Source organism: Siphateles boraxobius, unplaced genomic scaffold, assembly GCF_051911475.1.
Source record: "Siphateles boraxobius isolate OS27281-9 unplaced genomic scaffold, OSU_SipBor_1 7, whole genome shotgun sequence".
NCBI lineage: Eukaryota > Metazoa > Chordata > Actinopteri > Cypriniformes > Leuciscidae > Siphateles > Siphateles boraxobius.
In genome coordinates, this window is record NW_027509197.1 from 8778687 (window position 1) to 8794527 (window position 15841).

At 45.0% G+C, this 15841-nt stretch overlaps 1 protein-coding gene across 2 annotated transcripts in view; it reads right to left on the reverse strand.

Moving 5' to 3' along the window:
* Positions 1–63: 63 nt before the first annotated feature.
* col4a2 (collagen, type IV, alpha 2) overlaps positions 64–15841 on the reverse strand; it is a 162544-nt gene continuing 146766 nt past the window's right edge. For both annotated transcript variants that reach the window (XM_077216667.1, XM_077216669.1), the window contains exons 37-48: positions 15346–15453; positions 15150–15257; positions 14759–14830; positions 14409–14534; positions 7573–7689; positions 7107–7268; positions 6701–6799; positions 4597–4743; positions 4345–4461; positions 3823–4014; positions 3043–3329; positions 64–2956 (exon numbers count right to left, since the gene is read on the reverse strand). In XM_077216667.1, the coding sequence (XP_077072782.1) occupies positions 2702–2956; positions 3043–3329; positions 3823–4014; positions 4345–4461; positions 4597–4743; positions 6701–6799; positions 7107–7268; positions 7573–7689; positions 14409–14534; positions 14759–14830; positions 15150–15257; positions 15346–15453 (1790 nt within the window). In that variant the 3' untranslated portion in view covers positions 64–2701. The remainder of the gene's footprint in view (positions 2957–3042; positions 3330–3822; positions 4015–4344; positions 4462–4596; positions 4744–6700; positions 6800–7106; positions 7269–7572; positions 7690–14408; positions 14535–14758; positions 14831–15149; positions 15258–15345; positions 15454–15841) is intronic.

The following is a 15841-nucleotide window of genomic DNA, read 5'->3' on the forward strand; positions in this document are numbered from 1 at the left end:
CTTCATACTTTCTAAAAGGTAGATCTTGTTCAGATATCATTAAAATGAGAGATGACACAAATGTAATAAACAAAAAGCATGTATTGTAGTTTTATTCAATAACACTGTGATTCAAAATCAATGTCTTCAAATATTCCACATAATTACAATGAAAGTACATTTGTTTAAAAAAAGAAAGGATGGAAAAAAAAGCAGTGTCATTCTCAATGCATATATTCTGAATTATAATCTTATTTGGTTCTCTTTACTGGTCTCAAATACATGTTAGTAGTTTATGGGCTTCAGGACAATAATACTTGTGCAATGTGGACTGAAAATGGGCAAAACTGCTCAAAGTCCAAAACTTTTAGGTGACCCACATTAGCCATTGTTTACAGACTCAATGGAGAATATAGCCTGTTTGTGCTTCATGTGGAAGTGGGACAAAGATTGAACTATAGTCTTCTAATGACCTGAACATGTGTCATGTAAACCTTTAAAACCTGTAAAAATTCAGTGCAATTGGTGTAACCAACAGAGGGTTCAAACAAACAAACACACCAGAATGAGCCTCTTGACTGGACAAAATTCTAAAAAGCTTCAAGTCTTAAAGTTTATGACCTTTTATGAAATAAAATATCCAATGAATAGTGTTTGACAACATTAGGTGATAAAGGGTTCATGCTAAAAAAAAAATACATATCCAAAAGTGATGATTCAAAGCTGTTCATTACATAAACAAAGACAAAGCAAAAATAATATACAGGCATCAGAAGATGGTGTTAGTGTAAGTCTGGTGAAATTATATTTATATAATGGTTAAAAATAGCAGATAGCACTGTGTTTAAGCGGCCTTGTGGTTAAGCATTGTGTCATTGAGCCTTAATGATCATGTGTAATTCAATTATTCTGGTTCAGATTCTTATTCAGTTAGTTCTTCAATGGTTCTGTTTGCAATTATTTTAGTCATTTTAAAGAAGAGGGAACGTTCTAATTGAAATTTTGATTGCCATCACTATCCTCAGAAATCACGCTGTCAAATAATTAGATCCTTTCAGATTCCAATAGAACAAAACAACAATCTAAAAATGTATATAATTCAAATTGTATTTAGCAACTTTGCTGACTGTTGTTGTTGAATTCAGATGTTCAAAAAGCCAAAAGTCCCCCTGTAGTCAATAATTGTATCACTTAAAACACATTTTTGATCATCAAAATTAAATATTTAAAGTGTTTTTTCCTTGGAAAAAAAAATATTCATGCCTTAAAATAGTTTGAATTTAACTCTGCACTCTTGCCTGATTTAGTATGCATGGTTCTATGAATATGCAAATTATCCCCGCCTCCACTCACTCACACCAGCTCAGAGATCCTCTCATTGACGATCACACGTTCACATGATTGGTTACAAGGTTGTTTATGACGTCAGAAACACAAGCGATTTCAAACCGTGTTTTTGAGACTGTCTTTTGGTTCACTGCAGTTTTAAGGAGGAAATACTCAGCAATGGTGTTGACTTATGAATTTGCACATGGTTTGTCTTAAAGCATATTAAAAACACAACATAGACATAAACAACATTAAAAGCTTGATTTTCCCCACAGGGGGACTTTAACTGAAATCACTGGATTCCAGTATTTTTAAAAGGCAGTGAAAGAGATGGCAGATGCTCCAAATCCGATTTTTGCACTTATCCGATTGGAATCTGATCATATTTAGCAAGTGGGCAAATCCGTTTTGAGCTGTTTTTTGTTTGTTTCTTCATCGCATACCACATGGGATCTGATCTTTTCGATTCTGATTTGGGCCACTTTCAAGTGTGGTCCTAAAACAGATACAGATTGGATGTTTTGCAATGCGACCTCACTCAGTCTGAAGTCATATCGTAATTCATGTGACTTTTACGCAACATTCGTCACAATTCTGCCCTGATGGAAGTCACTCCAAAGATTTTATATACTGGTGGTTCTTTGGTTATTTTAGTTCTTTGGAAGTACGTAAATAACGTGAACAGCCAATTAGGAAAAACAATTCTAATCTGAGCAATAAATCAGAATTGAGTACTAAGACTTGCAGTGTGAATGTAGCCTAAGTGTAACAAAAAGTAGATTCTGTTTACACCAAGTGTGAACAGCAACAAATTGCAATAGATGCTTTTCACACTAAGTGCAAATAGAAGTCAAATGCTATTTGTACTAAGGATATATAGCCTTTGCTAACAATGTCGGCTATTTGCATTTAGTATAAATAGACACCGCCTTTTAAAAGAATGGAACCAGTTCTGATTCACATAAAGCACTACCACATAACACGAAAGGGCAGAGAAGTGCATAAGCACGGGCTTCTTTGGATCAGCTGTATGTATTAATAACAAGAGATTCAGGTTTGATAATGAATCTGAGGTAATAAGTTAGAAACTAAGCACCGTTTCATACATGGAAAAGTAAATAATACAGAGAAATATCATAGCTATGCTTTCATGCATCTCTTGCTTCACTTCTCATTATGCACAGGTACATATCTTCGGTCATAAGGCACACAGTAGTGATGAAGAGTGAATCTGAGGGCATTTTATATGTGATGCATTAAATACATGGAAGTCATTTCAAAAGTCTAACTTGCAACATTGACATCCGACTGCAATTTGAAATGAAGAATTCTGAATTCTGCAGGTGTTACTTGAAATGCTGCAGCAATAGTGTCAAACTTCATTGGTTACAGGTCACAGGTTCTTCATACACACTTGGCAGCGGCTGATGCGTGACAGGAGCTGACCGGCTTTAAGCGTCTCAGAGACAGGGGAACTCTGGAAGGACTGATCGATAGAGGTCAACCAGAAACTCTGCTTGTTGGCGAAGAAGTGACATGTACCTTTGGCCCCGTTACACTCGATGAAGGGAGTGGTGCGGAAATCTTCGAGACAAGAGCCCGGAGACACCAGAGACTGACCGCCGCCTTCATCTCCAGCTGCCGTGTGCTGTGTGAGTGTGACAGAACCAGTTAGAGTACTTGGCAAACATGTTTCAATGATGAAAGTGTAACAATTTTGAACTGAAGTCTCACCATAAGGAAGGAATATCCAATCCAGAGACTTCTCCAGCCTAATGGGCATTGTGGGATAGTTATATCTTGGCTGTGTATGGCGATGGCCACAGTTGGTGCTTCACACACGGAACAGCGGCTGATGTATGGTTTTATCTCGGCCTCCTCCACAGGCATCATGGGAATTGGTGCGGTGGTGGACAGCCAATAGGATTTGTCATTGCGGCTGGCATAGTAGCATATGTCTCCCGGATTGCAGTACAAGAAGGGCATGGTGTTAAAACGGGGGAGACACGAGCCGGCTAGACCTGGAAAACAAAACAGAGACCTTTTAAAACTTTCAGAGAATCACAAAGTATAGTTACTGATAAAAAAAAAAATATATATATATATGTATACTTACTGTATGCACGTTCCATGCATCATGCATCATTACACCATTTCTACGTCATTGCACATTCATAGAACTTGCCAGTTTTGGTTTTCAAGTTTATACATGTCCTATCAAAAGGACTAGAACATGTATAAACTAACTCTTACAATCCATTCCGCATTCGGCCAATTCATTTCGATTGACGCAGTTACATATGACTTTTTCATTCTGAAAGTGCTACTAGTCCGATAACAAACGAATATTAGGGTCCATGTAAATGCAGATACTGTAGAAAATGCACATTCAGTTTCATAAGCGAACACTACACAATGCTATGTAATTCAACATTCTTATCCTGGATCTAAAGTTGTACAAATGATGGTGGTGTCAGACATGCAATGACTCAACATCTTGTCATCTGCACTCACCCAGGTCTTGGTTGTGGGCCTTCTCCTGTCCCTCAAAGTACAGAAGGCTATAACCATCCCATAACTTGGACATGCCCACAGGGCACATGGGGATCTGCTCCGACTGACTGTGCTTCACCAGCAGGTAGCCAACATTGACACTGCGGCCAGCCATTCCAATAGGACCGGGTAAACCAGACCGTCCTCGGGACCCTGTGAATTCAGATTCATTATCGACTTGTAATTCAAGTGTGCAGCCAGACAGAAAAACAATTCACATGAAAATGATTTCCATTCTTTTCAATGAATTCTTTCAAGTTTATAAAAAAACAATATTTTTTTAAGAATAAATAAAATCTAGAAACTTTGTTTTAAACAATGACATTGTCCTAACTGAACAAATAAAGAATGTTACCAGTTGCCAAATTACGCAACAAAAAATAAACCAGGACCTCTTGGTGACCAGTCGTCTGCGACCCTTAATCCACTAATCTAGCCCAGAATCCCATAATCCTCATTCATCTACACAAACACACCATTTACCTAATTCTCCTTGCAGACCAGGGTGGCCCATTTGTCCAGATTCTCCACGGAAGCCTGGCTTTCCTGGCATTCCAGGAAGACCTGGCATGCCCTTGTGCCCCTTTGGACCCAAAAACCCTGTAAACAGATAATAGCTATTTACACAATGAACTGTGATTCTGGAGCGCCACAACAGTACCACAGAAGAAGTTTAAATGTCACATGCATGACTGCATTAGTTGAGGCTAAAATTGATGCTTTGAATTCTTGTACCTGCATCACCAGGAGGTCCAGCAGGACCTGGATTTCCAGTGCGTCCTTGAGGTCCTTGAATACCCATTGGGCCAGGTGCTCCTGTCTCCCCTGGAAGTTTCTTTGGGATTGGTGGAAGTCCTTTAGCACCAGGTGACCCAGGAAAACCTGAAAGAACAAGATAGAGAAAAAAATAAATAAGGTGCAGCCAAACTAGATTTTTATTTCGAACACTGCAACAAATGCTTCTGATCCCATTTATGGTCTGAATAAACCAGTAATTTTAAATGTTCAATAAACAATCCAGTCAACACATTTAGATGTACTGGTCAAGCATCTTGTTACTTTATATTATATATAATTGCAGGCCAGACAACATGAATGCATGAATACAGTATGTAATCTAAATTCTTTGTATGTGGAAATATATGTACATGGAAACACTGACTAATGTCTTTGAAACAAAAAAGCATGTTGAATTACACTAATTAAAAAGAATCATCGCATTAACAGTGCTTTCATTGTAATGCATTGTATTTCCACGGCTTGCATTTTTTGGGGCTGAAATTAAACATGGTTGTATATTTAAGCTGTGAATATTTCAAAAGAAAACATTTCATTCACAATTCCATTATTAAAAATTCAAGATCCACATTCACCTTCTAGACTTAATTTCCAAAATATTCAGTCTGTTTAAAAATACCACCTATAATATTCGACAGGCAATGTTCAGTCCATTTTATTTTGCTTTTAAAAAAAAAATTCACTTCAACAAATTCAGTGGGTCAAATTCAGCAGAATATTCAACATTGCACATCCAGAAACTGCAGGAATAGCAGTCGATTGCCAATGCAGTTGGTCACCTAACCAGCAGGTGGTGCAAGTGAGTGATGCGGAAGACCAAAACAACAGGTAGGCTGCATCAGAAATCAGTAAGTGAAAAACAGTATGTGATTCACAATACTTATAAAAGATTCGGCAAATAGTACCCGGGTGACCAACTTCTTCCAGTGAGATTCTTACAAAAACGCATCGCTTCGATTCAGAAGGTCTTTATTAACCCCCTGGAGCCGTATGGATTACTTTTATGATGGATGAATAGCCAGAATATTTTTTAATATAACTCTGATTATGTTTAGCTGAAATAAGATAGTCATATACACCTAGGATGTCTTGGGGGTGAGTAAATTATAGGACAGTTTTCATTATTGGATGAATAAGCCCTTTAAGGCCTGGGTATACTCCATTTTCCGCGTTCCGCTCTGTCTTGCGCACGGTTGAGTGCACAACAAATCTTTCGAAGTACACTCCTTTGGCCATGGGCGCAGAAAGATGGGTCGGTCCCCACTGTCTGGTGGATTTTGTTTTCAAGAGCTCAAGTTACTCACACATGCGCTGTTGTACACGCACCATCTGTGCGGTCACAAAAATTGTGCTACACGTGGACGGGGTGCGCAGACGTCCGTGGACCCCCCTGATGACGAAAATTACGTCATGCGGACGGTGCACGCATGGACACGGATGGCTGAAGTCAATTTCGGGCTGAACGGCCTTGGTACTCGACTGTTATTCCTGCAGTTTCCGGATGTGAATATTCTGCTGAATTTGAACCTCTGGATTTGTTGAAGAAAATTTTTTTTAACAAAATAAAATGGACTATAAAATGCCTGTCAAATATTATAGGTGAATATTTTTGAAAGGAAGTCTGGAAGGTGAATATGGATTCTTGAATTTTTAATAATGAAATTGTGTATTAAATGTTTTCATTAGAAATATTCACAGCTTAAATATACAAACATGTTGAATTCCAGCTCCCAAATGTACAAGCCCTTAAAATACAATGGATTAAAATGCAAGCACTGTTAATGCAATGTATTATTTTTCAATTAGTGCAATTCAACATGCTTTTTTTTCTCAAAGAGATTAGTCATTATTTTACTTCTTATTTGTATAACCAAAATATTATAACCAAAATATGAAACGTATGATTGAACTGGTTGACTAGAAAAAACATAGTAGAGCTATTTTTGCATATTAAGTTTTGATAGTAAATTGAAAGCATTTTACTATATTAAATTAAAAAATGATCATACAGACAAATCATTTAGTGGTTTCAAAAAATCACCTGGGGGTCCAGTATCTCCTTTAGGTCCAACAGGGCCCCTGTCGCCTTCAAAACCACGTCTTCCTGGAAAACCCATCATTCCTGGCTCTCCTTTTTCACCTTTAAAAGAAATAAAGCATTCCTACATGACTCAAGTTCTTTTTCAGTTAACAGGTCTCATACCAAAACAAAGTGAGCAAGGTATGTGAGTGTAAAACAGGGTGTTTTGTTCAGCTCATCAAAAAAAAATTAAATAATAATTTACATATAAGAATTCCACATTCTGTCACATTTAACAATTTTATTCTCTATTGAATTCTCTATTGTTCACATTTATGTGCTCTTGCATTAATCATAACGCTTATTAGATTGCTGTTTTGATTTATCAATGAAATGACCTTTACCATATTCATATTTCATAATCTACCTTTTCTCCCTGACACTCCAGGCTCCCCAGACGGTCCTTTTTCTCCTCTGTCCCCCAGGACTCCTTTCTCTCCGGTGAATCCGAAATCACCTGAATCTCCTTTATCTCCTTTTGCTCCGAATGGAGATGGTTCACCTGTAATCCCTCTAGGACCAGGAAAACCTGAAGAATGACAGCAACAGGTATCAAGACATTTTTTCAAAATTCATTTTCAAGAAAGATTTTAGATTAAGAAATAAGTTATTTTTGTTTGACAAAGTGACCCTTTATATTTACTTCACTATTTTACACAACATATTTAACCCTCTTTTGCAAAATAATTTTGTTAGTAAATAATGATTAGTTTTGAATAATTTGGACAAACGGGGACCAAAGTCCCTTTAATTAGTCAATCTCCTTCTTCTTATACTGTCTCTAATACTCATTACTAGTTTTTATTGTAAATATATAGTAATGGGTCCTTCACCTGGAAGTCCTTTAGTGCCTGGAAAGCCATAGTCGCCTGGAACTCCTTGTTTATCAGAGAATCCTTGTGCACCTGGAGGACCTGCTACACCTGGACGCCCAGATTCACCCTTATCACCTGTAAACACAGCATTTCCAGTGTTTACAACTGATGAACAGTTGCATCAAATAAATAATGCACAAAACTTCAGTTTCGGAACAGCGGAGGTGCTAGGGGTGGGCTATTAAGCCCCGAAAGTTTTGTTACCTTGTTTTTCTTATAGAGCTTAACACTTAATCAGAAAAATAATTGTGAATACGATTACAGCTGACGTGATTACCTAATTATGACAAAAAAATTATCTTTGGCATCAAAGGATACTACTTACACAATGCTTTTGCAGCGTTGAGCATTGTAGTCAATCACAGACATGTATATGGAACGCAACGGCCAATCAGAGGTGTTTCAATACGCTCCGCTGAAGATCTGATTTGCGCAAGCTCGCTGAGTTCTACACTTTTGCGATCCTGTCATTATAGCCAATAAACCATTGATGGAAATTATAGATTCGCTGCAATGTATTTGATATTATTGATGCTGATCTGTTGCACTCCATTACCCACTGCTTGGTTTGTTGACTAAAAGTTCAGCGGTCTAACAAAGTGCTCGTCAATGCCAAAATATTTGTGATGGCCAATAAGATAAAAGAAGGCGGGGCTTACGTTCACAGAAGATGAGTGCGAATTCCAACACGATGCTTTAGTTCTCTTACGAGAGGTTCTCTCGTATTGCGTAAGTTTAGCTTACGCTACGGGAAAGATTCATCTTCTCGAGATACTGAAGCCAAAAAATTATCCTTAATTTTGTATAACTTGTCAACGCAGTGCAGCAGCTAGCAGACCTAGAGCAGGCCATCTCGCGTGCTCATTGGCTGCCCTGCGGGCAACTGCTGCAGCTTACCAGTGCGCCCGGCGTGACGTCACGCCCAATGAAGGGCGCCCGCGCCTTTATAGCGTCACAGCCCACCAGATAGGCGTGGCTTAGCGTATAAAATAGGGGCTGTAGGCTGAATTCTCTGATTTTTCGACTCTTCAGCGAGCTCTTCGCATCGCTGGATTTGAGAGAAGCCACCGCCGCCGTCGAACAGCGAACAGCCAGCTTAGGACAGCGCTGAGGAAGCCGGCCGTCTTCGCCACCTTCAGCCATCCGTGCGAGCTACGCTATCCGGCGACGTATCCTTTTTTGCAAATCATTCTAAAAGAGCAGCGAGCGTCTTTTTAAAGATGCCTCGCACTTCCTGCGGCTCGTGTAAAGCCCCGCTCAGCGCCGGAGACCGCCACCTGATCTGCGCTCTCTGCCTGGGCCTGGAACACGCAGAGCTCGCCCTCGCGTCCGGGGGCTGCGAGCTCTGTGAGGAGCTTCCGCTGTCGACCCTGCGGGCTCGACTCGAAGCGTTCAACACCACAGCAGTCACTCCGCCTCCTGTGGGACCGCGCAGAAAGAAGCGCCGTTCCCTGAGACAGCCGGAACCTGTGGCCACAGCGGAGAACCTCCCTCGAGCCTCGCTCTCGCCTTCCCCACCTCTCCTCACTGACGCGCAGCTGCCGCTTGCGAGCCTCACTGCCGTCACTTCGGAGGATGAGTCCGTGGGACACGCCACAAAATACTGCTGCTCTATCCTGGCATCAGACAGCGAGGAATGGTCGCTTCACTCCGCCTCCTCGTCAATCCAGGAATCCGCCCGTACCCGCGCTGGAGCTGACGCGGAACTTATGCGCCTGCTGACGCAAGCTGTCGACCGTCTCGGGCTCGAGTGGTCGCTGCCGAAGGAACCCGCGCCGAACAGGCTCGACGGCTGCTTCCTTCAAAGTCGCCGCCGCGCAGTTTCAGAAACCAGGCCCGCTCCATTCCTGCCAGAACTTCATGCGGAGCTGACGAAGTCGTAGAATTCGCCTTTTTCGGCTAGACTTCAGTCACAGGCCTCCGCGTCGCTCTCCCGAGTGGACGGCGCCGCCGAGAAAGGGTACACAGCGATTCCCCCTGTGGAAGAGGCGGTCGCAGCGCACCTTTGCCCGCCCTCCGCGAGATGGCGGTCACGGTCAGCCCTCCCGTCTAAAGCCTGCAGAGCCACTTCCGCCTTGGTCGGCCGCGCTTATGCCGCCTCCGGCCAGGCCGCGTCTGCTCTACACTCGATGGCTGTGCTTCAGATCCTGCAAGCCGACCTCCTCCGTGAATGGGATGAGAAGGGCCGGGACCCAGCTGCGGTTACGGATTTGAGAAGCGCGACGGATCTTTCTCTCCGCGCCACCAAAGCTGCAGCCCAGGCCATCGGACGAGCCATGGCCGCGTTAACCGTGACGGAGAGGCACCTCTGGTTAACGCTCGCGGATATGAGGGAAACTGAGCGAGCCACCTTTCTGAACGCGCCGCTTTCCCCCACTGGTCTCTTCGGCCCAGCGGTGAACGGGATTGTTGACCGCTTCTCTATGGTGCAAAAGACCACGCAGGCCATGAACCTCTTCCTGCCGCGACGCTCGAGTTCCGCCACAGGCCGCTCTCGCGAGAGACAAAGCCAGCCTCCTGTGCGAACCAGCACCCAGCGTCCAGCACAGCCTCAGCATCAGCCTTCGCAGCGACGTCAGGGCGGCCGCCCTAGATCGCGCTCAGACAGCCGTCGCAGACCGCCGCCCCCCAGAGGGCCTCGGCAAAGGCTCACGCTGAAGTCTGAGCACGCAAAGCCCTCCTAACAGCGGGAGAGAAAAGACGCGCGTGTCCCGCTGCGGCCGGACCGCCGTCAAAGTTCATTTCCCTGTCAGTCCCCTTCGAACAGGCTACTGCAGCGGTTCAACTAGCAGCCAACGAGCCGGTTTATTCACCCTCTCGCCTGCACACAAACGCCGTTTTCACGGCGACCCAGAGAAATCTCAAAAAGAGTATAATGTCTGGTCCGGCTCACGCCGTCAGTGTTTTAAGTGTAGTGAATGTGCCCACGCCCCAGTGTTCACCCCTACACATAAGCACTCAAAATCCCGTGTCACTCACAGAGCACACTCTCATAAAGCGCAGAAAAGCCGCTCGAGTGTTGAATGCAAGAAATGTGTCCACAGGTCTGTGCCCACTATCTGCCCGCTCTGTTACACGATCAAAAAAGCTTATGAACGTAAGTCTCGTGCCCGCCAGAGAGCGCTCACGCTTGCTAACACAAACCTTCCCCCGGGTCCCGCCTGTGCGTTTAAGTGTTATCACGAAACACATGGCGTTAATAAAACGCTCCCCATCTACTATGATCGGGGCGTCAGATACAGTTGTAAGTCTCGTGCCCGCGTGCGCGCGCTCACGCTTACAGAGAGCTCTCCCGCCCAGAGCGCTGCTCGCGCGTCAAAGTGTGGCAAAAGTATGTTCCCCATCCCTTATGATCGGGACATCTCACATAAGTCAGCCGGTCTCGGCTGTCAGCGAGCGGCCATTGCCCAGAACCGAGAGCGCGGCGGTTCAGTTTCACAAGCCCGCAAATGGCGGCGGTCTGAACCCGGAGGCCATTCGCCCCCTGGCGGCTCACATAGCTGCGTGGGAAACTATCCCAGGGATTTCAGAATGGGTGTTGAGCACAATAAAGCAGGGCTATGCACTTCAATTCGTTCGCTGTCCTCCGCGCTTTCAAGCCCGGACCGCGACGATAGTGAATGCGGAAGTAGCACACCTACTTCACGCAGAAATAGCAAAGCTGCTGTGCAAAGGGGCTATAGAAAAGGTGCCGCCTTCTCTGAGCGAGTCAGGCTTTTACAGCCGATATTTTCTCGTACCCAAGAAGGACGGAGCCTTCAGACCTATCCTAGATCTGAGATATTTGAACAAAGTGCTTGTAAAAAGACCGTTCAAAATGCTTACGACCAGAAAAATCCTCGCGCACGTTCGCCCGAGGGACTGGTTTATTTCTCTAGATCTGAAGGATGCCTATTTTCAGATTCAGATAGTACCCGGTCACAGGCAATTTTTGAGATTCGCCTTCGACGGTCAGGCATATCAATACACCGTCCTGCCGTTCGGCCTGTCCCTAGCACCCCGTACATTTACAAAGTGCATGGACGCGGCGCTCGCCCCCCTGAGAAGTCAGGGGCTGCGCATAATAAACTATCTGGACGATTGGCTGATATTGGCACAGTCAGAGACAGAACTACTATCTCACAGAACAGTGCTTCTCAGTCATCTGGAAAGCTTGGGTCTCACGGTCAACTGGACCAAGAGCTCATTACTGCCCAGCCAGTCAATTTCCTTTTTAGGAATAGAACTGGACTCGGTGACCATGACGGCTCGTTTATCGACACAGCGCGCGCGCCGTGTTCGCCACCTAGCCGCATCTTTCCAGAAGGGCAGCTTTCTCCCTTTGAAAACATTTCAAAGGATGTTGGGCTGTATGGCATCAGCTGCAGCGGTGCTCCAGCTGGGCCTACTGCGCATGCGCCCGCTCCAACGCTGGTTGAACGCTCGCGCGCCTCGCCGAGCCTGGGTGTCTGGCGGCCAGAAAATCAGAGTGACTCAGACCTGCATAACAGCTCTGCAGCCCTGGTTAGTGGCCGATCGGTACCAGCATGGAGTAATGATGGGAACCATCTCTTATCGGAAGGTCATCTCGACAGACGCGTCCAACTCGGGTTGGGGCGCGCTGTTCGAGGGCAGACCGGCCTTTGGCCAGTGGTCAGACCAGGAGAAGGGTTTTCACATAAACTGTCTGGAAATGATAGCGGTCGAGAACGCGCTGAAGTGCTTCCTCCCGTTTATACAGGACCAGCATGTTCTTGTCCGCTCGGACAACACATCTGTGGTATCCTATGTAAACCGTCAGGGCGGTGTCAGATCCAGAAATCTCTGCAATCTGACGGAACGCCTCCTTATTTGGTCACAGACGAACCTGCGCTCGCTGAGGGCGGCGCATGTGCCTGGCCATTTGAACGACGGCCCAGACAGACTGTCCAGGGACAATGTTCCCCCAGGGGAATGGTCCCTGCACCCCCAAACGGTCCAGAAACTGTGGCGACTATTCGGCAGAGAGGAAGTCGACCTGTTTGCGTCAAAAGACAACGCTCAATGCCCGATGTTCTTCTCGAAGGACGAGGACGCGCTGGCCCAGGTTTGGCCCAGCCTCCCGCTATATGCTTTCCCTCCGGTCTCTCTGTTGCCACAGGTGATCAAGAGGATCAGGGAAACGCGCCACTCGGTGCTCCTCATAGCCCCGCGTTGGGAGAATCAGACTTGGTTCCCGGAACTGGCACGGCTGTCACATACAGCTCCGTGGCCGATTCCGGTGAGGGCAGATCTCCTCTCTCAAGCTCGCGGCACGATCTGGCATCCCCATCCAGAGCGCTGGTCTCTGCATGCATGGTTGATCAACGGGTACTCGTTGCCCTGCCAGAAGGAGTGATGAACACGATCACGCAGTCTAGAGCCCCTTCCACGAGAAGGCTCTACGCGTCTAAATGGTCGGTGTTCTCTGGATGGTGCACCGACAGAGGTCTGGACCCGCGGACATGCGGGGTGGCGCATCTGCTCACTTTTCTACAAGAGCTGTTGGATAAGGGAAGATCCCCATCCACGCTCAAAGTTTACGCGGCGGCCGTAGCAGCATTCGCGGAATCGACGCACGGCCAGTCACTGGGAAGACATGAGTTGGTCATCCGCTTCCTTAGAGGAGCTAGAAGGATGAATCCGCCGCGCCCCCCGTCGGTTCCCATGTGGGATCTTTCACTGGTCCTCGAGGCCCTGAAAGCTTTTCCATTTGAACCACTAGACTCCGTGGAGTTGAAATATCTATCACTAAAAGCCGTTTTTCTGACTGCACTGTCGTCAGTAAAACGTGTAGGGGATCTGCACGCGCTGACTGTCAGCGCGTCGTGTCTTGAGTTCGGACCAAATGACTCTAAAGTCATCCTCAGACCTAGACATGGTTATGTCCCTAAAGTGATGGGCACTCCATTCAGAGCGCAAGTTATTTCGCTGTCAGCTCTGCCAGCATCTGACAGCGAAAGTGATGTGAATCTCCTCTGCCCTGTCAGAGCGCTGAGGGTTTACATTACGCGCTCCGCCTCCTTCAGGCGTTCGGAACAGCTTTTCGTTTCGTTTGGTGGGCGCGCCAAGGGGCTTGCCTCCTCGAAACAGAGCCTGTCCAGATGGATAGTGGACGCTATAGCGGCAGCTTACGCGTCAAAAGGCCTGCAATGCCCTCTGGGCATCAGGGCTCATTCCACGAGAGGTGTGGCCTCGTCGTGGGCATGGTCCAGTGGAATTTCTATCCATGACATATGTGTAGCTACGGGCTGGAGCTCCCCGTCTACCTTTGTCAGGTTTTATAACCTAGAAGTTCCTGCCTTGCAGGCTAAACTGTTGTCAGTCTGAAAAGAGGTGTATTCTGCCCAGATCTCCTGCTCAGATCACGTTCATGACTCAGCTCTCCTGGTTGAGCTGCACTAAGTAGGGTATGTGCCATATAACTATACAGACCGGCGCGCTGCTCTGTATTCCCTATGTGTGCTTATGTACAAGTGATGGCCCGCGTGGCTGGCCACCTTATTTTTTCCACTCATGGGGTTCCCCTTAAGCTCGGGGTCTCATGTGGATGCTTGGCGCGCACGGCGTTTACAAAGTGTTCCCGTAGCGTAAGCTAAACTTACGCAATACGAGAGAACCTCTCGTAAGAGAACGATACTCGGTTACTAACGTAACCTCGGTTCTCTCTAGAGAGGGAACGAGTATTGCGTTAGTAACCGAGTATCGTTTTAACAGTGAAAGAGTGCTAAAGCCCCGCATTTCCAAGGACAAATGAACTGCCCCTGATTCAGAATATGATATGCATTTTAAGTTACCTAGATCTCCAGTGGAACCCTTAAGTCCCAGATCTCCAGGGATGCCAGTCTCAGTGCTGGGGATACCGCTCTCTCCTCTATCTCCTTTCAGTCCTGTGTCACCTGGAGGACCCCAGTTGTCAGTGCCTTGCAGGGAACAAAATTCACCAGATATCATTAATTCTGCATAAAAACAATGTGGCTTTACAAAAGGTAATATACATGAAAATCTAAATAATAATCATTTATAATTATACTTACAATGATAACATTGCTAAACTGCAAATCATGTTACATAATTCATATGTATTGGTTAATATAAGATTTATATGGTTTAATTTCTAAGATAACAAATACAACTGAAGAGGTACCTGGAACACCCTGGATACCCTTTTGACCTTTCAGGCCATCCAATCCAAAAATGCCTTTAAGACCAGGAAATCCTAGAGGAAAAATTTGCCAGGAAATGTTTGAACATATATAAATATATAAATATATAGTGGTAGAAATTACAGAGATTATTAATAAATAATTTGAGATACTATAAATAATGTGATAATGATGATCATGGAAGTGTAGGCCTCAAATACCCGACCGAGCGGACATTATATAGCATTGCTATTGACAACAGTCATTATAACTGATCTTGGAATGTTACGAACAACCAATCAGAATCAAGCATTACAGAAAGCATATACAAATAAGGTGTATTAACATAGTTGTGTTTTTGTTTCATTAAATTTGACAATTAGAGTCACATACCTTGTTGTCCCGGTTGGCCTTGGAATCCAGGGGTTCCTTTCTGCCCAGGCTCTCCTGGCCAGCCCTTATGACCTTGGTTTCCTGGGAAACCCTGTTGGCCATCAGAGCCTGATGAAAAAAAGTGGATCCAGTTAAAAACTATTTTCAAAAACAACGAAATTGCTTAATCAAAGACAAATGATCAAAACTCTTATACCTGGTGGCCCAGATTTTCCTGGTTCACCTGGCTGGCCTTTCATCCCTTCAATGCCATCAAAACCAGGACCTCCTCTATCTCCAGGTTGACCTACAAGTCCCTTCTCACCTAAGATATGTAAAGTAAAAACTAATTTAAAGGGGCATTCGGCAACTGTAGCTATTTCTTCGCTGATTTTCACTTTTGTTGTCGCCTGTTTTCTCAGCGAGCTCCCCCTACAGCTGTGAGGCGTATATTTCACAACAATGTCGTAAAATAAACTCACTTGCGGCACCCTCCTCCCCCTTTCTACCGCTGCTCATGTGCATTTGTTATTATCGGAGCCGACCAACTTTATCGAGTGGAGCTATGTCTACCGAGGTGGGTAATACATCATACACATTGAGGGCGGCGTGTGCGTTTATGTCGAATTGCTGTAAAGCAGTTTGTGTTTCTCGCTCGTTCTCCCTTCTCACAAGACTTCCTATTTCCAACTTACCGGGACGTTAATCCGCAT